The sequence below is a fragment of the Ictidomys tridecemlineatus genome, chromosome 3, assembly GCF_052094955.1.
Source record: "Ictidomys tridecemlineatus isolate mIctTri1 chromosome 3, mIctTri1.hap1, whole genome shotgun sequence".
In the NCBI taxonomy this organism is placed as follows: domain Eukaryota; kingdom Metazoa; phylum Chordata; class Mammalia; order Rodentia; family Sciuridae; genus Ictidomys; species Ictidomys tridecemlineatus.
The window spans coordinates 86,694,436-86,721,750 of NC_135479.1; the positions used below are offsets into that span (position 1 = coordinate 86,694,436).

Genomic DNA, 27,315 nt, shown 5'->3' on the forward strand with positions numbered 1-27,315 from the left:
GTCCTCACTTGAAGAAAGAGCAATCAAGCTTCCTCCAGCCTCTTCCATGAGGACATTAGTCCCCTCAGTGAGGGCCTAGTCACTTACCAATGGCCCCCTCCTAATCCATCACAGTGGGGATTCAGTTTGCATAAGCATTGGGGGGCACCTATATTCAGGCCCTAGAAATCACCCTGCAATAACTTCTTTCCAAGATGTGAGGTCACACAAAGAGGAAACACCAGAGCTGATCTTTGCACAAACTCCAAGCATATACACATATGCTCTTTGGAATGATATAAGGCAATTCTATTCCCTCTGGAGGGGAAATGAAAAAAATCCAACACTAAAGTTTAGGGGATTATCTGGTATGTGACAGTCAGGTGACCAGGAAATGAATTCCTCTGCTCAGGGATGCTCTGTACGTCACCTCTAGCTCCCCTTCCTCAAGAGATGTCATCTTGAAGGACAGGGTGAAATCCTCATTCTTTGCTCCTCTGCGGTGTCTTCTGTATAACTGGCACTCATTAATTATTCTGAATATCTTGTGCACGAGGGTGATTGTGAGAAGAACGAGTGGCAAAGGTATAAGCAGTTGAATTTCAAGCTTGTCATGGAAGTTCTGGGCCAAATACTCTTTGCCAAGGATGAAAAACCACTGCTGATAAATCAATACAGAAGCATGTAATGCAGACTCCCCGATCAATAAAAACAGAGGAAATTCTGAGGCATTACCCAAAAGGACTGCATCAATTTCATAGTTCTGGGATATGCAGAATTGGGGATCTCACTAGGGAATAGTATCATCATGTGACCTTCCCTGCTGGAGGCCAGGGAATTAAACCCTCTTGGGTCCTCGACAAATACAGAGAGAGGGGGAGGAATTCCACTTCTCTTCCCACTTCTACGCAGCTTTAAAAATGAACTGAACGCACAGATGCTTTGCACAGAAGGTTAAGCGGTAGCCTAAGAGTGTTTCCTATGCGGCGAGATAGATCAGGAAGCTGTAATTTCACTTGCATGGGTCCAGGGGGGAAATGGAGCATCCTATTAGCATCGCGTGTCCATGCGAATCACAATAAGCAAATTAGAGCCGGAGCAAAGCACCTATAATACAAATATCCTTGTGCCGCGGAGGAAAATGTCAAAGCAGAGTCTGGCTCTGCTGGAAATGGGTTACATTTAGAAGACATTAGCTTCTGACATCCAGGGCTTGGGTAATTTACAGCTCTTTCAAGTTATTTACTGTAAACTTTGAAGTGGCCAACCTTTTACATTTGCATTGGCTTTCTGTTGCTAGGAAGAAAAAAAAAAAGAAAGAAAAGGTACATAAAAAGGAAATGAGAGCGTTGTTAGGAGTCCGTTAGCTGATAGGCCAGCACCCAAGTGCTTACCCCTGTGTGGCAATAACCTGTCCATCATGGCTCTGGGCCCAGGGAGCAAGCGTGACCTGGCCATTTCATTCTTGTTCCAGCTGACTTTTTTTTTTTTTTTTCGGAAAACAATGGTTTTATTTTGTTCCAAAATTAGAAGAGAAGGCTGGAAGCTAGAATCTTAATTATTGCCCCTAGCCTTTTCTGCAGGAACCTAAAATTGATTTTCAAATCTCTCTCCTGAGTTTGACTTTAGAGAGTGGTGACTGGAAATGGGAGAGCAGTGTCTGAGACTGGGCTCTCTGAAGATCACGTGGCTTTGACAAGCCGAGTGCCTGGGAATGTTCCTGTGTAGGGGTGCAGGGTGCCTAGCTGCTGTGGCCATGCCCTGCGCAAGGAGGCTCTGCAGAAGAGTCTTATCAGCCTTGACCTTGATCTCAGGCACATAGTTCCTGGGAACAGAAGAGCTCTCCTGCTAGACAACCGCAATGTTTCACCAGCTTCACTACTTCCAGAGCTGCCCGCTTAACAGTAACTTTAAACAATGAACTTTCTTGAGAGCTACACAAAGCTCCTGACATTGCACCTTGCAACTGCAAGCTACAACTGAGGAAAAAAAGCTACTTGAATGTTTCTAGTTCTATAATTGTCTGAGTACAAAGAATAATGCTTGCATAGTCTTTAGCCTGATAATGAGATGTATATAAATAAAGATTGCTGGCTAGCTCTTCAGGTCTGCTTCTCCATCAGAGAGCAGTGCCCCACCTGATCCCAGCTATTTTATCTTCAAAATCTGCATTTTGAGTCTTTTATTTTCTAATTCCCCCTAGCCAGAACCTTCTAGATTGGCCACACTGGTAATAGTCAGTTAAATCAGCATGTCTTCTGTGGGGGTTTGTGGGCTGTATTGGTGACAAGGAAATGAAGAATTCTCCAGCCACCTCAACTGAGCTGTCCTGGCCTTGATGACAGGGGTCACCAGACCCCTGAATGAGGAAGACTACTCTTTCCCACTCACCCGGGTGAGGATGGAAGCCAGAGTCACACCTGACAGGCAGCAGACCTCAGAACTTTTGTTTGAAATTATGAAACTGTCCCCTGAGAGGCTGATTTATTAGCTCCAGGAATTGATGGAACAGTAAAAGAGTCCATATACTTCTGTAATATCGATCGGGCTTCCATTTCTCTTTCTTCTGCAGCTCAAAATATGGATTTTTCCTGACACTTGCCTTAACTTGAATTAAACATGTAAAATATGTCTCTGCCCCTTTGAGGTTCCCCAGCCTGAACATCTGGGAACCTTAGTACACAGCGTGTGGCGTATGGGTGAGACTTGTCAACTTGTGGAAATAGGAAGCCTCAAGTACCCACAGCTGTTCATTGATGTCGGCTCCACTGGAGGAAGAGGCAGCTGATGCAGAGGGTGAGCCACAGAGCCAGAGAAACAAGAGGCCAACGCTGGAGGGACAGTGGGCACGTCTTCCACTGCCCTGTGCCTCATTTGAGCCATCTGTCTCTGGGGACAAGCCCCCGCAGTGGGATTGGTGGTGGATAGAGATCATGGAGTGTGCTCAGAGACTGGCCATGAACTTGGGGAGGACTCAGCCTTGTGTCCAGCAGTGCCACTGAGGTGAAAGAAGCCAGCCAGCAACCCGAGCTCAGGGGTGGCATCACACATGAAAGGGGCCCTGTGACCTGGGGACCCCCAGAGATGGCTCACTACACAAGGCCATCTAAACCGGGGAGGAGACAGACCTTGAGATGGGGCTGGGTACAGCGTGGGTGCTTGGCCAGTGGCAATGGGAGAGGAAGCAGGATCTTCTAGACTCAGGGTGGGAACCCGCCCTATGGCTCCTCCTGCGTGATGTCAAAACCAGAAGAACTCAAGACTCAGTCTCCCCTTGACGGTGTCACCCTGAGGTCGGCAGCTGCTACCGTGCACTTGCCCGGGCCAGCTTTTTACAAAGAGCTCTATTTCTTTGTCTTGCTCATTTTTTAACTTCTGCATACCCAGTGGTAGAATCCACTATGATTCCCACCCTGTGGACGAGGGAGAGGCTGCAGAAGTGAATGCACTTCCTCTGGCCCAGGTCACACAGTCAGTAAGTTTGGAGCTGGTCCCTCCAGCCAAGTCACTCTGGTTCCAAAGACTCTGGTCCTGACCATTGCGCAGCACTCCCTCCGACTTCATGAAGACTTAGTTTCTTTGACACCCAATGAACATACCCTGAGCATCTGGGTGAAGTCAGGCCTAAAGTGAGGTGGGAAGGTCAGGGAGATCCAAACTGCAGTCTTGCCTCAGAGAACTCTCAGGAGAAAAAAACATGCGTGACACAATTGGCAGGGGAAGGACAAGAGGCATGGGGTATGGTGGAGCATTTCAGCTGGAGGTAAGGAGGTGGCCCCATTTCAGATGGAGATGCAAGGGCAGGCTCCTTGGTGTGGGTCATGCTTAAACTGGGTTTTGAAGTTTGTGTAGGAGTTCTCCTGGTAGATATAAAGGTGAATTCTCTGCTAACGGAGCAAGAACTGGTGGGATGACTGATTTGTTTTGGAAACAAGGTCAAGAGATGATGCTTACTACCTGAGAAGCTTACAAAGCTTTCTGTTTTCACAGATTTTTTTTTTCTGGGAGTGGGTAACAGGGATTGAACTCAGGGGCACTCAACCACTGAGCCACATCCCCAGCCCTATTTTTTTGTACTTTATTTAGAGACAGGGTCTCACTGAATTGCTTAGCACCTCACTTTTGCTGATGCTGGATTTGAACTTGAGCACCTCCTGCCTCAGCCTCCCGAGCTGCTGGGATTACACGCATGGGCCACCATGCCCAGCTGTTCCCATAGATTCTCACCTGCAGATAAACTGCCAAAGCCTGCTTCTCATGCTGTTTTTTTTTTTTTTTCTTAACATGCAACTAAAAAATCTTGCTCACTTCTTGCCAGCTAGCTTCCTCATGGTTAGCCTTCAATCAGCAATTCCAAGACAGAGCTTTTCTCAGCCTGAAGTGACCTTCATCAAGCAGGTTCAGAGTTACCAGATCAATCTGACCCATATTCTTGGAGTGTTAATTCCACTCCAAGATGCAAGAGAAGTTTCACGCTGAAAACCATTTAGTCACGTTGATAGAGTAAATTACAAAATCTGCACAGCTCACCAAGTAAGAGCTTCACTCACTGAGAAGCGTCACAATTGATGTGGGTCACATTTGAGCATCTTGGTTTCTTCTCCATCATTGGGACACAATGCAACGGCTGAGTGAGCCTAAGACTCAGCTTTCCTGTTTGTGGCCAGCTAAACACTTAATGCACAGCCTTTCTTGGGAGGGACCTGGGTCCCCCCCTCCACTGTGCAATCCGGCCGGCTCCGGCTCTTGGCCCCTCACACACCTCCTGCAATGGCTGAAATCAAACAGTAGTTAATGTCTTGCTTGAAATTAAAGTAATGGAAGACATGGCCGTCAGAAACCCACAAGGAGACGCATCAAGTCATAAAACCGTAATATGTGAAATCGCGGCAGCAAGAAATCACTGGTGTTGTGAAGGCAGAAAACAAATATCCACTGGGTTTTTAATTAACTGCCTCTAAATAATGAAAATGAGCAAATTAGGTTACTTTTAGGAGCAAAATGCCATTGTAATTTGAATATTTCTATTGATGGGGGAAAATAGTGCCTTTGATGGAGAGGTATGGATCGGGGGCTGCGCTCTGGCCCCTCCTGGGAACCTTGCCCTGTTTAGCCTGTGTCTGTTCAGACCCTGGGGAACAAGCATCTGAGGTTATTTTTGCCTCTGGGCTTATGGGAAGGAAGTAGAAAGGAAAAACAAGACACAGAGGCTTCTGACAGCCTCAATGCTCCTGTAGTAATTATTATTCTACTGCTGAAAGAACACTTGTGGTTAAGAGGTAGACTCTCAAGTCAGGGCGATCTGAATTCAAATTGTGGCTTATGATTACTCCATGACATTGGGCAAGTTTCTTAACCTCTCTGTGCTTTGTCTTTTTATCTGGATGATGGAAGAAAGCTTGGTACTCATACAAAGCGTTGCTTTAAAGTCTTTGGCACAGTTCCTGGCCCCTAAAAAGTGTCCGAGAACTATTAAACGGAGGGAACAGGCATCTTGCCCTGTTCCTGATCTTAGGAAGGAAAGATTTAATATTTCACTGTTAGGATGATGCAAACTATAGGTTTTTCTTGTATGTCTTTGATCAATTTGAACAAGCCCCCCTTCTATTGCTAGTTTATTGGAAGGTTTCATTATGTACGGCTGTTGAATTTTGCCAAATTCTTTTTTGCATCTATTCAACTCATTTTTATTTTTCTCCTGTAGCCTGTTAAGATGGTGGATTATAGGGACTGAATCTTGCATTCTTGGCATAAATTCTACTAAGCCATGATCCTTTTTATAGAATTGGATTAAATCTGCTAAGATACATTGTTGAGGATGCTTGCAACTATGTTCACAGACAGAGGTCTCTGTCTTTGCTTATAATGTCCAAGCCCATTTTGCTATGAGGGTAATGCTGGCCTCTTAGAAATTTTTTTTTCTTTTTTTTGGTACCAGAGATTAAACCCAGGAGCCCTTAACCACTGAGCCACATCCCCAGCCCTTTTTAAAGTTATTTTATTTAGAGGCAGGGTCTCACTGAGTTACTTAGGGCCTCACTATGTTGCTGAGGCTGGCTTTGAACTTGTGATCCTCCTTCCTCAGCCTCCTGAGCCACTGGGATTACAGGTGTGTACCACCATACCCAGCTTAGATTTTTTTTTTTGAGAGAGAGAGAGAGAGGGAGAGAGAGAGAGAGAGAGAGAGAGAGAGAGAGAGAGAAGTTTTTAATATTTATTTTTTAGTTTTCCGTGGACACAACATCTTTATTTTATTTTTATGTGGTGCTGAGGATCAAACCCAGTGCCCCGCACATGCCAGGTGAGCGCATTACCACTTGAGCCACATCCCCAGCCTGAGAAAGAATTTTTAAAAAGCATTCCTTTCTCCTGTATTTTCTAAAAACAAATCCCTTGTAATTGGTGTCTTTCCCATTTGGTCATATGATAGAATTCATTAATGAACCATATAGGCCTGTGGTGCAAAGCTGTGTGTCTGTGTATGCTACCAGCCTTTCAAGTGTTATATAATATTCAAATTCTTTTATATGATTTAAATACAAAAATAGGGTGTTTTTAAAAAATCTACTTATCTTGGGCCTACTTTGCTCTTTTTCTAGCTTCTTGATTTTAGATTGTTCATTCTTCATAACCTGCTTATAAAGCTATATGTTTCTCTCTAAGCACAGAGTTCACGGCATCCAACAAATTTCGATGGGTGGTATCTGTGTTATCTTCAATTCCAATTATTTTCTAATTTCCCTTTTGATTTTTCTTCCATCCGTGTATTGATGTGTATCATTTAATTTCTAACTATCTGGGGTTTCTCTAGGTCTCTTGTTAAATGTGGATTTCTGCTTTATCTCTCCCGTGGCCAGAGAACACACTACATTTTCAGGACTTCTTCGTAGCAGGTGGTCAGAATGAATGAGACCTGAGGTTGAGTGTGCTCTGTGATTGAACAGGACCTTCTCCACATGTCAGCTGAGTGTGGAGGAGAGTGGTGTTGAGAGTATCAGTGACTTCATGGATTTGACCTTTGTCTCTTGCTCAATTCGTTACTGAAAGAGAGGCATCACAATTCTCCTGTTATGACTGCGGGATTCTCCATCTCTCCCTTGAACTCTGTCCATTTTTGCTGTATGTGTTCTGAGCAAACAAATAATTTACTTAACATGCTCATTTGAGAATTCAAATACCTGAGTTTTCTCCAGGTTGGCTTCTGTTGTCTTTTTTTCTTAATAAGGGGTCCCACTGGGGGGGGGGGTCTTCATATTGCCAAGGAAGCTGGGACTGTATCCTGGACACTTTGAACATGATGTTGAGAAGACTGGCATGTTATATTCCTTCAAAAAGTGGGTTGGCCTTTTCTTCCAACAGGCCATGAACTCAACTATATTTAAGCTATAGCTTTCTCCACCCACCTTGGGCACCGGTTCCCATCCTATTCCCAGGACATTCCACCTGCCCAGCTTGTAGGGTGTAGGCTGCTCCTTCCTCTTTGAGAGTTGCCTCTGACACTCTAGCAACCAAGACATATGTTACCCCTCCTGAAGGCTTCCTATCAAAGTTTTGGCCCCTGCACCCCAGGGCTGCAGCCATCCTCAGGACAAAGGTTTGAACCAAAAAACTCACCCCAGCTGAGAACTTCCTACAGGATTCATCTCCTCTCCCAGATCTGCCTATTTTAAATCACTCTCCAGAGCACTTAGACGTTTTGCAGGGTAGGTGGGCATTTTTCCAGTTCTCTGGTGCTATGGTGAGAGGGTGGTGTCTTAGGAGTTCACTCTTCTAGATCAGAGACAGAACTCCCCAAGTCCCTCTTCTTGCCTTTAGACCCCCCCACCCCCATATCATTTAAACATGCATAGTACATATTTTGTGTGAATGTCAATCATTCTTGTTAGAAATAGTGCAACCAGAACACCATCAGAATGACTTGATATGCAATATAGACTTATTTTATAAAATTATTGTTTTATCATTACAAATAAACCTAACAGCACTTAAAAGTGATTTTAGAATCTCAAAAGTTTCTCTGTTAAGAATTACCCAGTTTCAATTCTGGTGAATTCTATCGCTAGGATCCTATTGCAGAAAGATTTCTGCTTAGCTGATCGTCGAAGCCACTTCTCGGCACATACAACTCATTTCTACAAGTGACCAATATGCTATTATTTTAATATTCATGGTTATTACATTTAAAAAAATATCTTCGTGTCCTACACCAATACGGTCCCAGCGATCATGAAGAGGCAATGCTAATTTGAGGCCTGACAATGAGCAGTTTGGAAAATGGAGTTAAATGTGACTTCTCCATCTGGAGCAGGTCAAATGGGCTGTCATTTTAAGAGGGAGCATTATTCTAAATATTAGCAATTATGCCAGGAAAATAAAATTCAGCAAAAAAAAAAAGCAGAATAATTCTATAGCGATTTTGGAAGGCATCTTTTCTGCTTTTCATTTATTCTGGGTGGGAACATTAGCCTTGAATGATGTCCGCTATTAATTGTGTAGAGCTGCTCAATCTTACAGCAACATCATTTAAACCACAGGCGTAATTGTGTGTTTTCTAGTAGCCACATTATATCAGTAAAAAGTATCAGGTAAAATCGATTTTCGTAAGATAGGTTACTTAACCCAAAATAGCCCAAAATTATCATGTCAACATATTATCGAATAAAAAATAAATTCTACTCTTCATTTTAAAAGTCTTTCAAATCCATTGTGTCTTTGACACTTAGACTTCACTTCAGTCCGAGTCTCAACTTGGACTCTAAATTTTCGTCAGAAAGGCTTGATCCATATTTAGATTTCCTACTGTTTATAATTGAAAAAAAATTTTTTTTTGATCACACGCACAAACATCCTTGAAAGTTTTCCAGTAGATGAGCTGAGTATCTGTTCTTAAATATAAATTGTAAAGAATAAAAAGTAAGCAAAATGGAAGAGCTATCTCCTTGGTCAGCGAGGCCCGGGTCAAGGGTTGGAGAGCCACCCTATGGGAGCAAGGACCTCAGTGGGGCAGAGTGCAGGTGGCCTTTGCAGGAAGACTTCCTGGGCTGAGTCCCCTGAGGATGAGCATCACAGATAAGGAAGTGGAGGACAAAATGTCGTATTTTCATTTTAATTAGTTGGGGACAAACAAGGCCTCGAGGTCACTTCTGGCTGGGTCAACCTTGTGGTCCCACATCAGACCTGGGTTTGGACACAGGGAAAGTGGACGGGAAGAGATTCCAAAGACTTCACTTCAGGCAAGATTCCCACCCATTCTGTCTGCATCCCAAATCTTCCTCTGGTGGACTGAGGAGGCCGTGAGAGTCGGCCCTGTACCTTGAGAGGGACACAGCATGCATTCACCTCAAATGGCTTGAATTATCTGGCCCTGTGTAGGCTTCTGAAACCCAGCTGGGACTCAGTCTAGGCTTCTGGGAACCTCTGCACCTGCTAAGGTCACCCTACCCTGCCCTGCAGGAGGCAGATGCTTATGAAAATCCTGTAGGTGGAGAAATTGAACAGCAGTGAAGGGCCATTATATGAGTAGGGGACCTTTCTGCAAAGGTGTGTCGCCATTTGTCACTTTCCTAAAGGACAGGTCCCAGTTCACTGGGATTCCTTCCAGTAATGATCCTGGTGCGAGGCTGGCTTACCTGTCGCCTAAGAGCTGTGGGGGAAAAAGAGGAGGCTCCCTACCCTAACATGGCAGGCCCCCATTCTGGCTTGACAGTGGGAAAGCTACTTATCCCCACTTTGTGATTAGCTTTCAGACTGTGACTTTTGAGGTGCTTAGGGTTTAAAGCACTCTCTCAGCAAATATTTAAATTGCATCTATTACAAACTCAGGCTCCATCCTATTCCATGTGGCTGCCTTGGTCCCTCCCTCCTCCGTGCATTTCATAGCATCTGACTAGATTTGTGGGCTCCTTAGGACCAACCAGGCAGGCAGCATTAGCCTGGGGACGGATCACCTGGGCACAGGCACAAGGGTAGACTAGAAGTGCCTGTCCTGTTCTATAGCTATTTTCTGCTGTCTTTTGCATAAAACTTTTGCGAGAATGAAATTATGTAGCTCTGCACAAATGATGGACCCCAGCTCCTGCTGTAGTAAATTGTCAGTTAAAAAAAAATAAATCAAAATATTCTGTTCTGATTATATTGTGGTTAAAACAGGAGAAAGACAGTTGTATTCCCATTAAGCAGATGGGGAAATGGAGGTCTGGAGACGTTCTTTCTCAAGATTACAAAGATGGTGAGTGGAGAGTGAGACTCTGGATCCAGGTTTACCTGACTTTGGTCTCTGAGCTGCCCCACCTGCTGTATCTTGGAACAGAAGCACTGAAATGCCATCCCAGACACACAGGACTGGGTTCACGCAGGGTTTTAGCAAAGTTGTTGAGGCTGAAGCTCCTTTTTTCTTGGAGCTACTGGTTTCCTCTGTGGTGGCTCCATGATACCAAGCAACTGACTCTGGAAGTATTTATAAGAAAAGATTCACTCATCATTTCTGTTCTCCCAACACCCAGCAAATACACCTGTTCCAGACTTTGCAGCATGTCCTGGCCCTCCCACCTCCTTCTATCTGCAAAGACAGAGCTGACTTCTGCTTCATCGGGGTCTCCCTCACTAGCCAAGCAGGTCAGCACATTAGAGATGGAGGCTGTTCCCACTGTAACCCTAAGTGCCTGGCTCAGTGCAGATGACATTTAGTAAATGTGTGCCGCAGTCTGGCTGGGCACAGAATCACGAGCCACCACACACCTTGTAGATTCAAACAGCAACTCTTTATTCCCGAACTCACACCGGCCTCTACACATGTTCTGGGGAAATCCAAGTTCTGCCCGCAAAATTCACCTACTTCACCAGGCTTTGAATCCCAAAATACTTTCTGAATTCCACGAGAACTCAACAGGAACTCAGGCAGCAGGATACGCCCTATTCCCAGCAGGAATAACCTTAAACCTGGAACCGCCCTAAACCCAGATTGTCCTAAACCGGGAATGCCCTAAACCCTGCAGGATACACCCTAAACCTGGATCCACCCTGGTCCTTGAGCAGGGTCACCTTTCTCAAACATACATTCAATGTCACAGTGAATGTCCAAGGCAAGTCCATTTCCACGAGTCCTTCCTCTAAGCAACATGGGGTACGCTGGCAAGGAAATTTCGATGCGTCATTCCTACTTGGCAATGGCCCTCAGCAAATGTGAACCTCCATGATTGCTACAAACTAACACTATGATCCAGTTGCTTCTTACTATATTCGTTATGTCCAGGGAAGGCTCGCTGAGTACATGAGTACTGTGTGCTTTTCACCTGAGTCCCTCAATTCCAGAACCACTGTCCACTGAGCAGACCAAATGACCCCTGAATACCTGCTCTTTCTCTGCTTGACCTGGTTATGATGGGCTGAGCCACGGGGACCTCCCCACACTTCTCAGCATATATATATAAGTTGCTACATCATTTATTTGTTCAATAAATATTGCCGAATGAGGAATAACGCCTTGTCTTTTGTTCAGAAACACATAACCATGCTAGGTTAATCTTCCAGAAAGAAGGGGATTTTGATCTCAGCACAGAGCTTTGGGAGAATGACTTTTAAAAGAATGTTTTATTTGACTCAATTTTAAGTAGACAAAAAATGATAAATGGTGACCCCCCCCATCCCCACCCACTTTGACTTCTAATGGGAATGGAGGTAAGGTGACAATAAGCATAGGACCTTGTGGGCCAGAAGACAGCCTGTATTATAATTGTAATAATAAAAAGCCCAGAGACCTTTCTACTTCCCAAAGCACTTCCACATTAAATGTCTCACTGTAGCTTCAGGGCACTTTCTGGATTAAACATGGTCAGTGTCCCTAGCTGTAATGGAAAGGAACTTGGGAGCCACCCAAGGTCATAGACCTAAGAAAAGCTGAGATAGGACTCAATGCAAGAAGAATCCCCGAATCTTCCCGACACCCAGACCTCTGATCGACACCCAGACCTCTGATCATCACCCAAAGTGACAATCTAGCAACCTTTTTATTGTAGTTTTCTGCTTCTGAAGACTTTAAGTTCAATCTGAAGTGGGTGAGTTTAGCTGATTGTTTTAAGAGTAGATTTATTTTCTAATTTGATATTCTGAGCAGGATTACCTTTGGACATGATCAGCATTTGTCCTTTCCCATTTTAGGATAATTAAAGTGACAACGGATGACTCTATGGACAGCTGTACAGCCTGCCCCAAACCCTTGCTCTTCTGCCCGGCCCTCCAGGGGGGCCGTCAGTGTTGACTGTGTGCCGAGCACACATTGGGGGTGGGGGGAACGTAGAGTGTGCAGGCCCAGAGCAGATGCCTCCAACTTGATCTGGAGGGACCTCCCAGCCTGGAGGAGAAGATCCCAGAGACCCACGCTCCTTCTTCAAACCTGAGAGCGTGGCCCCAGCCAGGTGTTTTCTCCAAAAAAATAACTTCAAGCTTTTGGTGCAGAGTGAAAACATCTTAGTATTGATATTATAGTCTTTTTAATTTTTGTGGACACCTCCCTCCACTAAGCTTCTTGGGGATCCCAGGTATCCACCAATTGCAACTTGAACAACTATTGTCCAGCAACCTCACAGTGACCCAGTGCTAAGTGGCATTAAAAAACAAAGAGGATCTGGCTTCAGCCTTTGAAGATGGTTCCTTACTATCCAAGTGACCTTCGATGATCCACTTCAACTTCCTAAGACTCAGTTTCCTCATCTAGAAAATGAAGAACACAATCTGTTGCTCAAGAGCATTCCAGCAGCCAGGCAAGGTGGTGCATACCTGTAATCCCAGTGGCTCGGGAGACTGAGGCAGGAAGATCTCGAGTTCAAAGCCAGCCTCAGCAAAAGCAAGGCAATTCAGTGAGACCCTGTCTCTAAATAAAATACAAAATAGGGTTGGGGATGTGGCTCAGTGGTAGAGAGCCCCTGAGTTCCATCCCCGGTACCCTCTTCCCACAAAAAAAAAAGCATGCAAGCATAGAAACACAATACGTTCTGAATTCAGATGTTTCCCTCTGAATCCTGGTGAAGCCAGGCTCAGCCTCTGTAGGCCACACCAGTTACAAGGTGACACACAGAGGCCCAGCAGCCTTTCTCCCCTCTCAACCCCTTGCCAGCCTGAGGCACCTGCTCTGTTGTGCATGCTCCTCACAGTACTCCCAGCACACAAGCCCCACCCAAGCAAGCTTGTTGGAGAGCAAGATTCTGATAGTGATATTTTTATCTGGAGACTGTTTGGTCTGATTTTTCTTGTTATAAGTACACCATCTTCCCACTGAAGTTCTCTATCAGTGATGACCAATTCCAGCAATGGCTCACAAAACATCAAGACAGCCAGGTGTGAGTCTCGGACGCAGAGAACTGCAGTTTTAAATATCTCTCTTCCTAGGACTCCGTCTCAGGAATTTCCTTCCACCTTTTTTTCTCTTTCTCAACTTGTGGTGATATTTTAAATTTCCTATTAAGTGTAGATCTAAGTAAAGACAAATTAAAAGTTTAAAGTATTAGTCTGCATTTTAGGATTTATCTTGATATTTTGCAATTCCAGTTTTCGATATAAATAGAAGCATTTAACTGGTGTGCTGAATCACCAGAATGGTAGAATTTGCATTTTCTAGTTCAGGTATGCATCCATATTTAATTCATATCCACGTAAAGGCTCAACAAACAGACTTTGCAGTTTTTATTTCACCTCTTGGGATGTGCACTTTCTACCAGCTCTTTCTGCTTTGGCTCATGGGTGCAGGCAAAGAAAAGCAGAGAGAAGCAGCTCTCTGTTCTCGCCCTTCCCCTTGCTGATATCATTTTCAGCAAGGATACGACGGTTCCCGAAGATCCTGCTCTCCGAACACCGCTGCCATCTTCTCACACTCCAAACAATTGTGGTTCAAATTGAAAGCACAGCCCATAAGGCTGCCAGCTTCCCACTCAGGCGACGAGGTCCCATGCCCACCTGTTCTGGCTCAGAGTCCTGAGTGTCATGGTCCATCCTGTGCCCCCGGAGCATCCTGAGTCAAAGTGGGGCAGCAGGACCCAGTGGGCACGCACACTGCCCATCTCTTCTCATGACGTGCTCCATTGTCCCCTAAGACTTCGTTCACAAACTCAAGGTCAAAGGTAAAAATTATGGTCAGGCGTGGGGGTGCACACCTGTAATCCCAGCCACTCAGGAGGCTGAAGCAGGAGGATCACAAGTTCAAAGCCAATCTCAGCAACCTAGCGAGACCCTAAGCAACTCAAGCAAGACCGTGTCTCAAAATATTTATTTTTTTTTAAAAAGGGCTGGGGATGTGACTCAGTGGTTAAGCACCTCTGGGTTCAATCCCTGGTACCAATAAATAAATAAAAGATAAAATTATGAAGAATTTCAAGACCAGCAACAGAGATTGAAAGCAAGCTCAGAACCCTTCTGAGCCCTGAGTTGTGTGGCTCTCAGGTCACATGCCCATGAAGCTGACCCTGCCCCAGGAGCTTCCACTCCTGCCACACTGGACCCTGCAGTCTCTGGGACCTCAGCAAAATGCCTTCCTTCTGGAGATTCCTAAGCCCAGCTCCCTGGGGCCAGAGCCCCTCCCACTTCCTCTTCCAATGGTCTCAGCCCCGCCCTCACATCCTTTAACAAGGGGCATCCCTCCTGACCAGGCCAGGGCTCCTAACAGCACACTGTTCTCCCTCACCACAAGGGTCCCCGACCATCACTGTCCCCTTAGGTAGGTGGCTATTTCAGAGCCTGTTTCCCTCCCCGACTGGGCTTGCTAGAAGCTTGTGGCCAGGGCTGGCTCTGGTTCTGTTCATCCCTGCTTCACCGGTGTCTGGCACTTAGTTCCTAATAAATATTGATTAAGTGTGTTAGTAGGGTTTTTTTTGTCACTGTGACAAATACCTGAGGCAAGCAACTTAAGAGGAGGAAAGATTTATCTTGGCTCAAGGTTTCAGAGGATCCAATCCATGGTCCACTGGCTCCATGGCTTTAGGCTTGAGCAGAGGCAAAACATCATGGCGGAAGGGTGTGGAGTAAGAAAGCTGTCAGCTTATGGCAGCCAGAAACCAGAGAGGGAGAGAGACAGGAGAGAGAGGGAGAAAGCTGGGAGGGAAGGGACCAGAGATACTACCCTGTCAGGGCACACCTACAGTGACCTTCTGCCTCCCACCATGCTATCACCTGTGGTTTCTACCACCTCCCATGAGTCCATTTGGCTCTCAGTGGGTTCATCCACTGATGAGGTCAGAGCCCTAGGGATGGAGCACCACCTCTGGATGTTACTGGGGACCAAGCTTTGGACACATGACCTTTGGGGGACATTCAGGATCCAAACCTTAACATTAAGCGAACGAATGATTTAACAACTGCAGTCTTTTGCAAAAGGCGCACAGTGTCAGAAGAAGAGGCTAAATAAACCAGGGTAACTTGAATTCTAGATTTTTCGTTCAAAAGGGATGAAATCTTATTTCAGTCTGAGCTGGGGACAGCTAAGCCACTATTGCATGGCCTTGCCTGCCTGTCTGTAGGTAAGGAGTGGAATATTTTAAGGTACCCGTGTCATTTGTCTTTGGGTCTCCAGGCCTAGTGTCTCCAGGCCAAGTAAAGGGTCTGGGACTTCATTACCTCTCAGGGGGAAAAAAGTTCTATCAGCTTGTACTGAGGCTAAGCTCAATGGAACTATGTGACCCTGGCGTTTATGTGTCCTTGTGTTGTATCTCCTCTGCCATCTCCTCTTTTCTCCTCTCCCTCCCTGTTCCCCTTTCTCTTGTTAAGGATTGCTGAGTCTTGAGAACTACTTTGGTTGTGATCAGATGTTTTCAACAGAAAAATTACTCTCATCTATTTTTGGTTTAACTTGGCTCTTGAAAGAGAAATGGTCTGATTAGCCTTATAATCATGACGCTGGTTGGACACTCCACAGAATGCCCTAGAACCAGTTTGGGTACACGGGTAACATTTTCACATTGGCATTGATCTTGGGATAGAATCACAAGGCAGGCATTTTAGAGGTTCATCCTTTCAACTCCAGCAAACTCAGAGCAGAAATTAAACTTGAGATCAGATGAAACCTATCATCCTGCCCTGAAGACGGCAGAACTAGACTCTTCAAAATACCCAGTGCTCCTGAGCCTGAGCCGTGGCAGCGAATGGAACCAGCGCTCTTGCAAGGACCTGGTCCATGACCTGTCTCTCTTGTCCATGATTCTACAACTGTATTTAAGAAATAGCCAGGAGGGGAGGTAGTAAAAAATAGGTATTAGTAATGAAATGGAAGGTTGAAGAAATAATAATAATAATAAAAATAAAGCCTAAAGGTAAGATTGTTATTGATTGAACATCTTAGAAAACATTGTTAGTAAGAGATCAGGGCACCCCTCCTGTATGTAAAACAGGGGATTTCTTTCCTGAGCAAGGCTTAAATAGGAATGCAGAATGTTCCTAGAAACATCCCCCAGGAGTCCACTTAGAGGTCATGGGGCTGTTTGGATATTCTATGTGGTGCACATATCCAAAGCACAGCCACACCTTAGCCCTGTGACCTTGGCCAAGTAACTAACCTTCCTGAGCCTCTTCCTCCCTCCTTCTAATTTGCATAAGTTTGTGTAAAACACCTGCCTGGCAGGTTTGTTATGAAAGTCAAATGAGATAATGTAGATAGAAATACAAAGCTCATTGGCTGAAGCAGGCAAGCAATCACATTACCCACTTGCCTCTGCGTCAGTGTTTATAAACAGCTGTGCCAGCCTGGACTAGGGAGAGATAAGCAGGTGCCTGAGTCACACCAGGGAAGGCCTCCTGGTGTATCCTGGGTGTAACTGAGGCAATGTCAGACCAAGGACATAGCATCTCAAGAGCAGATCCCTCTTCCCCAACACCATCTCCTGGAACATCTTACAGGTGAGCCAGATGAGACCCAGAGAAGCAATGTGAGCTGACTTATGCCTACCAGTTAGCAAGTGGTGAATCTGGAATTTGAATCCAGTTCTCTCAACTCTGGGCCTGTTTTACTCCCCAGTAGCCTCTGTCCTGCCCACATAATGCTCACATGCCCCTTTGCTCTAAGAATGGTCTCTGTTTATACATGTGTGCACATCATTTCTCTGAAAAGCCCATGAGTGCTCTCAGCGCTGGAGGAGAATGTGTCTTGAATATTCAGCATATTGCAAGGCATTAGCTACAGGGCTTGCTTGCTCGTTGGGGTTCAAGGCGTAAATAACCACCAATGGAGAAAAAAAGAGATATCCTCATGTCCTTCGAGTTTTAATGTAGAGAAACAGTTATGGGAAACATTAACACAGCGGAAGGGGTGAGATGCATTAATTTTACAACGTGTTTTGCTCTTTAAGAAGTTAGCTCTTTGGGCTCCATGGGGAATCTTGAACTCACATAGACGCATCCCACTGTTTGAAAAGAGGAAATAGCCATTCCAAGTGGCTCCCGAGTCTCCACTGGGAAGGGTGGGTGGAAACACATCATGGAGAGGTGGGGAGGTGAGAATCTGACTGCAGCAATGTGGGGTGTTTAAACCAGGAATAAAAAGAAGAGAACAACACTGCTCAGAGTTAAGTGAGCAAATGGATCAATGGATCCAGATAAAACACAGATTCTGGTTCAGGTCTGGGTGGGACTCGGGATTCTGTAATTCTGTAATTCTTTTTTTTTTTTTTTTTGGTACCTGGGATTGAACCCAGGGTGCTTTACCTCTTGAGTCACATCCCCAGCCCTTTTTATTTTTTATTTGAAGACAAGGTCTCACTAAGTTGCTTAGAACCTTGCTAAGTTGCTGAGGCTAGCCTCCAACTTGCCATCCTCCTGCCTCAGCCTCCTGAGTCATTGGGCTCACAGGCATGCCTGAATTCTGTATTTCTAATAAGCTCCACACAGTGCTGCTGCTTCTGGTTCATACACCACACTTTCAAGCACGGAGGATGTTGTCATGGGGCCAAAGATTGAGAGAAGTGGTGGTGTTTTATTCCTTTCCTCTACAGTCAGTGTGTCTTTTGATTGTGGGCAAGTTCCTTAATGCCAGACAGGACTAAAGGCAAGTGGGAAACACGCTGGGAAAACTGGGGAAATCAGCCAACTCCTCCCCACCCCCAGCACAATGACCATTTTATTATTATTATTATTATTATTATTATTATTATTATTATTATTATTATTATTATATCAGGGTTCACCTGATGATGTTTCCTTGCATTAAACATTTTCATTTTACTCTCCCTGAAATGAACACATGGCTCTGGGTCCCTGGAGACCAGTCATCCTGGTTGGGGAATCCTATGTGTGGAGTCAATGGCATCGATGTTTTGGGTTAATGGATCTGGTCCGGCAGAGGCTCTGTCTGCAGTCTGGCCGTTCCCAGGATGCCTACTCACCATCTGGTCTCCTCCCACAGGGGAAATCTGTGCCTTCAAGATCCATGGCCAGGAGCTGCCCTTTGAGGCCGTGGTGCTCAACAAGACATCTGGGGAGGGCCGCCTCCGAGCCAAGAGCCCCATTGACTGTGAGCTGCAGAAGGAGTACACGTTCATCATCCAGGCCTACGACTGCGGTGCCGGGCCCCGGGAGACGGCCTGGAAGAAGTCACACAAGTGAGTGGCACCACCACGTCCCGCCCTGTCCCTCTGGCCTCCATTCACTCCATTCAGGGCCGCCTGCTCCTTAGATCTGCTTATACACAGGTAGCACCAGGCCACTGCCCTGCTCATCTGCTCCGCAGTTCCCCAGCCCCTGCAGGCATTTGCACAAGCTGCTTCCTGGTCCAGGGCCACTCTACCTGCTCTCCTCCATTGGAAGGTACACCTAGGCCACCTTCAGGATGGAGCTCAGAGTCACTTCTTCCAGAAAGTGTTCCCCAAGGCGACCCCTGCCTGCACAACTGGTCAGGGCTCTCCTCTGGGTTTCTGCAGTGCACAGTCCTCTCCCATCCTGGGGGCTCCTCTGTTCTATCCCTTATGGAGGTCCAGTCGGTACTGCCCAAGGGGTGAGGGAATGGATGAAAGGGGCAAGAAAGGGGAGAAGAGGAAGAGGAAGCCCTTTGGCTGCAATTGGGTAACAGAGAAGGACAAAGAACAGCGAGGAGTCTGGGGTGTTTTCATCAAGGTGAGGACAGAGGGTCCCCTGGGGGAGGACAGAAGACTCAGCCATGAATGGCCACCTTGCTTCTGTTGCTCTGTCCACTTTGGCTTCAGCTGAGTCAGTGCCCCCAGGGAGGGACGGGAGGACGGTGTGATTCTCTCCGACCACCAGCCCTTTTTTCCAATGTGCCGCCCCAGGGCCGTGGTCCATATCCAGGTGAAGGATGTCAACGAGTTTGCTCCCACCTTCAAAGAGCCCGCCTACAAGGCCATTGTGACGGAGGGCAAGATCTATGACAGCATCCTGCAGGTGGAGGCCATCGACGAGGACTGCTCCCCCCAGTACAGCCAGATCTGCAACTACGAAATTGTCACGACAGATGTGCCTTTTGCCATTGACAGAAATGGTGAGTTTCCTGGGACGACCCCCGTAGGGTCAGGGAAACAAATCCACCACCCCCTACTCTGCAGGCTAGCGGGACCCTGAATATAAACCTGGCACTGATGCTTCCCTGAGATCCTCCATGTTAGGTTTTGTGACCCAGAACTCAGGCCTGCACTGAAAGAAATGAGCCTTACACAAACCGCAGTCCTTCCAAGTGGAGAATCAACCCTTGAAAAACCTCAGAAACCTGCTCACTGAATAGTCTGTAGAACTCAGTGTCACATATGGACACTGAAGAGCGTCCGTTTCCTGGTAGAACTTTCCAATCATCACTCAGATGTCAGATGTGCCACCAGGTGGCCATGAGGTTCCTATTTGACAAGTTGTGACCTGATTCCCCCACCACAACCTGCTCCTTGTAAAAGAGAAACTGGGGATTTGAACCACCTCCCAAGCCAGAGATCCATTCCAGATTCCTTAAAGCTCTTGCCAGTATCTGTTTTGAGAAATTCAACCCCAATGGGAACTTCAATCCCAGACTGAACTGAAAACATTCCCATAAAGACATTTGGATATTTCTCCATAATCTTTAATACGAAACTCATAGTAATGCAAACAACACAGCCAGACGCCTGAGCAACTCAGCCCACTTTGGCTATGATTTTCAATACTTTGATTATAAGCAAACGGGAATATTTGACAAGTTTATTATTTAATTATTGGCGTGAATGTGTGGGTGTCTGCATATTATTTCTGTTTCAAATAACACTTATGTACCACACAAAGATGCAGAAGTTGCAAGATTTGAACTTCACACACTCTATTTGCTTACTGACTTCTAGGAATGGTGATGGACACTTGGAATAAAGACAGAGTGGAACTCGAAACAGAGGAGAAAAACATGAAGCAGTTGTTTTATATTTTGGTGTGTGTGTATGTGGGGGGGACAGGCCACAGGGAGTAGTTCTAACAAGCTCTACTAATTAAACCTTTCGTCTTAGTCTTTTACCAAATATTTCCTCCTTTACTTCCTAATGCACTGATCTTGTGCCCTGGACCAATAGGCTGACCACAGGGAGCTTACCATCTAGTGAAAAAAAAAAACTTGGAAATTGGGGGCATCAAGGCTGAAATTCATGCACAAACCATGCCATGAACCAGAGTTAGGCAAAAACTTAGCCATGCGTCTCTTGGTTACCGATGTCTAGAGAGGAATGCTATCAGTCACCTGCTTACAAGTCTCAACATCAAGGCCTGGGAGAAACTCACTGTCAGGCAGAACCTGCCACCTGAGAACCAGAGCAGATTCCACAGGAGATGCCAGCTGTGTTACGCTTTGGGTTGCTGTGACCAAAGCCTGGTAAGAATAATTTTAGAGGAGGAAAAGTTTATTTGGCACCCACGGTTTCAGAGGTCTCTGTTCATAGTGGGTTGACACCATTGGTCTTGGCCAAAGGTAAGGCAGAACACCATGACAGAAGGGTGTGAGGAGGAAGGCAGCTCAGGAGGTGACATCGTCAAATCTTGCATTGTCTCACTCATGGGGCACACCTCATGTCTAAACCATAACAGAAGCCAAGAAGATGCCCTCATTTCTGACCTTCCTCCCCTGAGAAATCTCAGCAGAGACAATCCATGCTTCTTTGTGGGGTTGTGAGGCTTCATTAAGTTATTTCAGTCGACGATGATTTGTCTTGGAAGACAAAATAATATTCAGAAGACAGAAAAAAATAGTATTGAGATAGCTCCCTTACAAAAGGCTAAAAGTCATAGGAATGACAGCTGCACATCTGGACATCACCAGATGCTAATGGTCCAGGGCACAAGATCAGTGCATAAGGAATAAAAGGAGGAAATAGTTGGTGCGGGACTAAGAAGAAAGGTTTAATTAGTAGAGCTTGTTAGAACTGCTCCCGGTGGCCTGTCCCCATCACACACACACACATGCACACCAAAATATAAAACAACCACTTCATGTTTTTCTCCTCTGGGCTTCTGTCCCCTGGGATCACTTGTGCAGTCTCTCCCTGTGAAAGCTTGGGAATCTGACAGATCGATGGTGAACAGCAAGATCAGACAAGAGCAGGTATCTGTGATCAGTGGTCAAGCTCCACTTGGCCTCCTGCCCTTATTCTGGAGAACCAGAGTCCAATGAGAGATGAGATGCAAATTCTTTCATCTGAGGGTAAACTGCCCCGGTCATGAAGATAATTACTCACCTTGATGAGCCATTTTGCTAACATATGCCAATTTATTTCCCTGGCTGTCTCATTAAAAGTGAGTAATGGGCCTTTGCCAGGCCTCTGCCTCCAACTTTGGTTTACCGCATAAGATAAAGGGGAGAGGGTGGGCACTCCCGGGGAGCGTGGGCCCCCAACATTGGGGTTTACAAAAGCAGATTTCCAAGTAATGAAGGCAGGACCTCGGGGCAGACACAGAAGCAGCATGCCTTCTAATGAGCTTCCCAGTTGGCCCTTCTCCATCTCTTCCTTAGATGACCTTTCTCAGCTCCTTGAAGAAGTTCTTTGCTTCCATGCATATCAGGGAAAGTGCTGTTGAATTTCGGGTCCTCTCATTCAGGCCTAGACTTTCCACACCCTTTACCCGCTGGCTTCAGGTGGATGAATCCTGATCCCTTCAACCTGCCAGGCTCTTAGCATTAGTGGAAAACAAGGGAGGCAGGGCAGCAAGAAAGACAGAAGATCCTATGTGGAGTCAGCCTGACCTGTCTATAACTGGAGACTCAGCCCGTTCCAACTAGAGGCCCTCAGCCTCCCTCCCTTTGAATTCCTCCCCTGAGAAATCTCAGCAGAGACAATCCCTGCCTCTTTGTGGGGGTTGTGAGGCTTCAAATAGAGGCAGTCGATGGGGATGATGTTTGTAGGGTCCTTGCTATAAATTGAGTGCTCAGTCATGACGCCATGATTATTATATATCTTCCTGCATGATTGGGAGGTGAGATTTATTCACTCCCCATGGATTTCTGGACCGAGATTACAATCATGTAACTGAGTTGAGATATTGTCACAGTCTTGAAAGATTCATTTCAGATGGCATACAGGCCCCCGTTGGTTGGCACTTGGCCAGTCTCTCTGAGATAGGCAGAACCTGGATCTCTGTTTCCATTGGACAAATGGAAAACCTGAGTCCTAGAGTGTAAAGAACTCTAGCTAATACCTCGTCACACTGGTAGCAGAGTTGGGGCTGGAACCCAAGTCCCCTGAGTGTTTGTCCCCAGGCCTTCTTACAAAATTACTGACCCTCAATGATAATGGACAGAACTGTGTGGTGGTAGTGGTGTTTAAGTTCATGAACACAAAGGGTGGAATGAGGTCAGCAAGATGGCAGACTAGGATAGCCCAGCTTCATTCCCTCCACAAAGAATGAGTGGGACACCTATCTGTAAATAGCAATAGTTCTAGGAGAACTCAGGAGTCCATTGAAGAAGTAAAGCAACACACTAGGAAAAAATTGAGAATAACCACATACCCCAAAATGGACAGGAACAAGAGTTTCATTTTACCTGTATCATCCCATCCCCCAGGCCAGCTGGAGCATGGAGAGGGTACTTCCCAGGTCATGAGTTCCTCTCACAGAGCAAAGGGGGATAGGTGAACAACCAGCTTCCCCAGCCTCTCAGGACCCTCCCCAAATGACCCACTTGAGTGTCACACTAATCACTGGGTAGAGCAGCATGGCTTTGCTGTCTGGAGATAGCTAGAAACAAATTATTTGGGCAAGGGCTATCGCAATCAGCAAGGTGGCAGGGGCCATCATGGCCCTGGTGGTCTGCTTTATGTAGGAGCCTAGTAGCTTCCCTGTTGATCACCTCAAAAGCTCTGTAGCCACCTCACACCCCCTATAGCTTTCCTGGCCAAGGACCTCATGGTGTTTGCCACTGTGGACCTCAGCAGTCTGCTCTGCAGAGGTAGCTTTTGCCACGAAGGCAAACAGCAACCAGCAGAACTGCACAGATCCTCTCTGCTTCTGCCATCAAGGACCCAGAGTTTTTCACTTTTGTAATTTCCAGTTGCTTAAGCCACCACCTCCTTTCTTCCTCTCTCAGAGTTAACTCTGCTGCCATGAGAACCCAACCCAGACAACAGCATAGCTACTGGGTGTATCCAAAAATGTCCTGTGTCCCCACGGCAGATACAGACCTCACCACCATATTTGCTGTACCTATGTCTGATCCCTTAGCCATGTGCCTGCAAGCAGCTAGCCTCAACTCTTATTGCTGTGTCTCACAGCTAAGCATGTGCCTGCAGGTGGCCTATGCAGCCATGTGCTTGCTTGCCACTTGTCCTGGTCCCTGTGGCTGTATACATGTAAGCAACCTGCCCTCTCATCACCTGCCCCCACCACCATGCATACATACACAGCTGGCCACTGCAGTAATGCATATGCCCACTGTTAGCTCTGCTTCCTGCAGATATACATCTTCATGGAGCCACCATTCCCTATCATGGACACCCATTGGCTTTTGTGCCTGCAGCTGGTCCTAGCAGATACACACATGCACACGAGACCCATCACTCCATCATGTGCCACTAATACCACGTTGGTTGCATGAAACAAACATGATTCATGAAATCTCATGCATCCAAACTGCTAGTTGGAGTCTGCAGTTGTGCACATAGCAACTGGCCTAATCCTGTTGTTGCTGCCCATCACCAAGTGGTCGCCTGAAGCTGGTCCCCACATGTCCACTTTTAGCCTTAACTCCTATACCTTTGAACATGTACACTACCAGTACCCATATGCCCACAATTAGCCCTGCTCAAGCCTTGCCATCATGCACATACCTGCACTCAGATACACACACACATCACTGACCTCATAGTCACACCCCCTCTATACACACACACACACACACACACACACACACACACACACACACATTATTAATCCCTTGTCACTCTATCTAGGGACACTATTGAGAATACCAACAGCCCTCTCAGTCATCATAGACTCCCATGGTCCTTGACACATGAAGGACAAGGTTGTTACTGATATTGCAGATCACAGCTTCCTGAGCCAATAAGACACTGTGATTCTCCTTTCAAACCTGGAGCCTCCACACACTATGCACTAGGCACTAAACTTTAGGCACAGTGTTACAGTGCTCCCATTGTTTCCTCTCAACCCACTCAGGTGAAGGTCTTTCCTTGCTCTACTCAAGAATACAAGAATAATGAAGGATCAGGAAAAAATGGTACCATCAAGGGAACACAGTAAACTGCCCATGACCAACACCAACAAACAGAGGAGCTACTGATTCCTAAAGTTATTTGAACTGATTGAATTAAAGAAGCTCAGTATGCTACAAAAAAAATACAGATAAGCAATTTCATTAAATCAGGAAAATAATACAAAAACTAAGCAAGAATTTCAACCAAAAGACAGAAAACTAAAAAGAATCAGATTTTGAAGCTGAAGAATACAATAATTGAGTTAAAAATTCAATAGAGATTTTTCAACAGCAGACTCAATCAAACTAAAGAAAGAATAAACAAACTCAAAAATAGGTTATTCAAAATTGTCAAGTCAGAATACAAAAAAAGAAAATAAGAATGGAAAGAAATGAAAAAAAAAGCCTACAGGATTTATGAAACAGCATCAAAAGAGTTAGAGTTTGCATTATGAAGAATTTAGCTGGAAAAGGGAGAAAGTGGTAAAATGCTTTACTTACAGAAATAGTGTATAAAAAATACCCAAAGTTTTGGCAATATATGGATATTCAGGTACGTGAATCTCAAAAACCTCTTTAGCTAACTCAAAGAAGTTGACTCCACCAAGATACATTATAATCAAAGGGTCAAATGCTGGGAATATAGATCAGTGATAGAGTGCATATTTAACATACATGAGACCCTGGGTTTAGTCCCCAGCTACAACAAATAAATAAAACAATTAATAAAGAATTTTGAAAGCAGCAAGAGAAAAGCATATCATACATGGGATCCTTAGTAAAGCCATCAATGGATTCATCAGCAGAGACCTTACAAACCAGAGGAAAATGGACTGATACGTTCAAAGTGACAAGACAAAAACACTACCAAGCAAGAATACATTACCTGAAAAAAAAACTGTCCTTTAAAAATGACACAGAGATAAAGACTTTTTCAGACAAAAATTGAGATAGTCCATCACTACTAGACCTGTCTTACAAGAAATACTAAAGGGAATTCTTCAAGCTAAAACAAAGGAGGCTGATTAATATGGAAACATGAAAACATATGAAAGTGCAAAGCTCACCAGTAAAGAAAAGTATGCATCAAATTTAGAATATTCTAATTCAGCAATGGTGGTATATAAACCACTTCAAAATCTATTTTAAATATCAAAATACAAAAGTATTAAGAATGATTATATCCAAAATAACTTGTTAATGGATGCACAAGGTAGAGGCATACAAACCATGACACCCAAAACACACAATTAAGAGGGGAAATGTTTAGCATTTTTAATGTATATTTAAGTTATCAGCATACAATAGACTGATTCAACTAAAGACTGATTCAACTTTTATGTAAGCCCCATGTTAACCACAAAGCAAACACCTGTAATAGGTACATTAAAGAGAAAGAGAAAGGAATCAAAACATACCACTACATAAAATCATCCAATCACAAAGAAAGAGTGAAAGAAAGGAATCAAGGATTGGAACAATAAATATCATCAAAGTGTCCAAACTATCCAAAGCAATGCTATCCCTATCAAAATTGCAGTAAAAGCCTTCACAATTGTTAGAAAAAGCAATCCTAAGATTTCTATACAACCACAAAAGACCCTGGACAATGATAGCAATCTTAAGCAAGAAGAGCAAAGTTAGAGCCATCACACTTCCTGATTTCAAACTGTATTATAAAACTATCATCATCAAAGCAGCATGTTGCTGTCATAGAAATCAGAACAGAGAACCCAGGAAACAATAAACTTGCACATATATAGCTAGCCAATTTTTGATAAAGGTATCAAGAATATGCAATGGTCAAAGGATAGACTTGTAAATAAATGGTGCTAGGAAAACCTGGATAAAAAAGGAAAGAAGGAAGGAAGGAAGGAAGGAAGGAAGGAAGGAAGGAAGGAAGGAAGGAAGGAAGGAAGGAAGGAAGGAAGGAATTGTACTCTTACTCTATACGAAATCAATTCAAATGAATTAAAGATTTAAACATAAGTCCTATGATCTTAAAGTTCCTAGAATAAAACCTAGAAACGTTCCATAACATTGGTCTTGGCAATCATTTTTACCAATCATTTTGACATGAATAGGACAGGCAACAAAAGCAAACATAAAAATGTGGAACTCTATCAAACTAAAAAATTTTGCACTGCAAAAGAAAAAAAAATCTAACAAAATAAAAGACAACCTACAGAACAGAGAGAATATTTCTAAGCCATATACACAATAAGTTATCCAAAATAGACAAGACAGATACAACTCAACAGCAGAATAGCGATCTAATTAAAAAAGGATAAAAAAAAAAACCTGAATGGATGTTTTTCCAAGGAAGAAATAAAATGGCCAATGGGTACAACAAGAGATGTTCAATGTCATTAGTCATCAGTGAAACACAGATCAAAGCCTCGGTGAGATATCCCCTCAGCATGATTAGGATGGTTCTTAACAAACATCAACCCCGCAAGCCCTGAAGAGGAGATGTATGCATGAGTTGGTGGGCTGTCAAACTGGTCCAGCCACTGGAAACCAATATGGAAGTTCCTCAGCACATTCACAACAGAGCTACCATTTAATCCAGCAATCACACTCCTGAGCATATAACCACAGGAAACAAAATTACTGTCTTAAAGACGTTCCCATAATATTACAACTTAATTCACTTCAGCCCAGACATAGAAACATCCAAAATGTCCATTGATGGATAAATG

The 27,315-nt window shown here is 44.9% G+C and overlaps 1 protein-coding gene across 1 annotated transcript in view; it reads left to right on the top strand.

Moving 5' to 3' along the window:
- Clstn2 (calsyntenin 2) overlaps nucleotides 1-27,315 on the top strand; it is a 573,808-nt gene that overhangs the window by 422,718 nt on the left and 123,775 nt on the right. Inside the window, exons 3-4 of the mRNA XM_021728308.3 lie at nucleotides 18,356-18,551; nucleotides 19,236-19,444. Of these exons, the coding sequence (XP_021583983.2) occupies nucleotides 18,356-18,551; nucleotides 19,236-19,444 (405 nt within the window). The remainder of the gene's footprint in view (nucleotides 1-18,355; nucleotides 18,552-19,235; nucleotides 19,445-27,315) is intronic.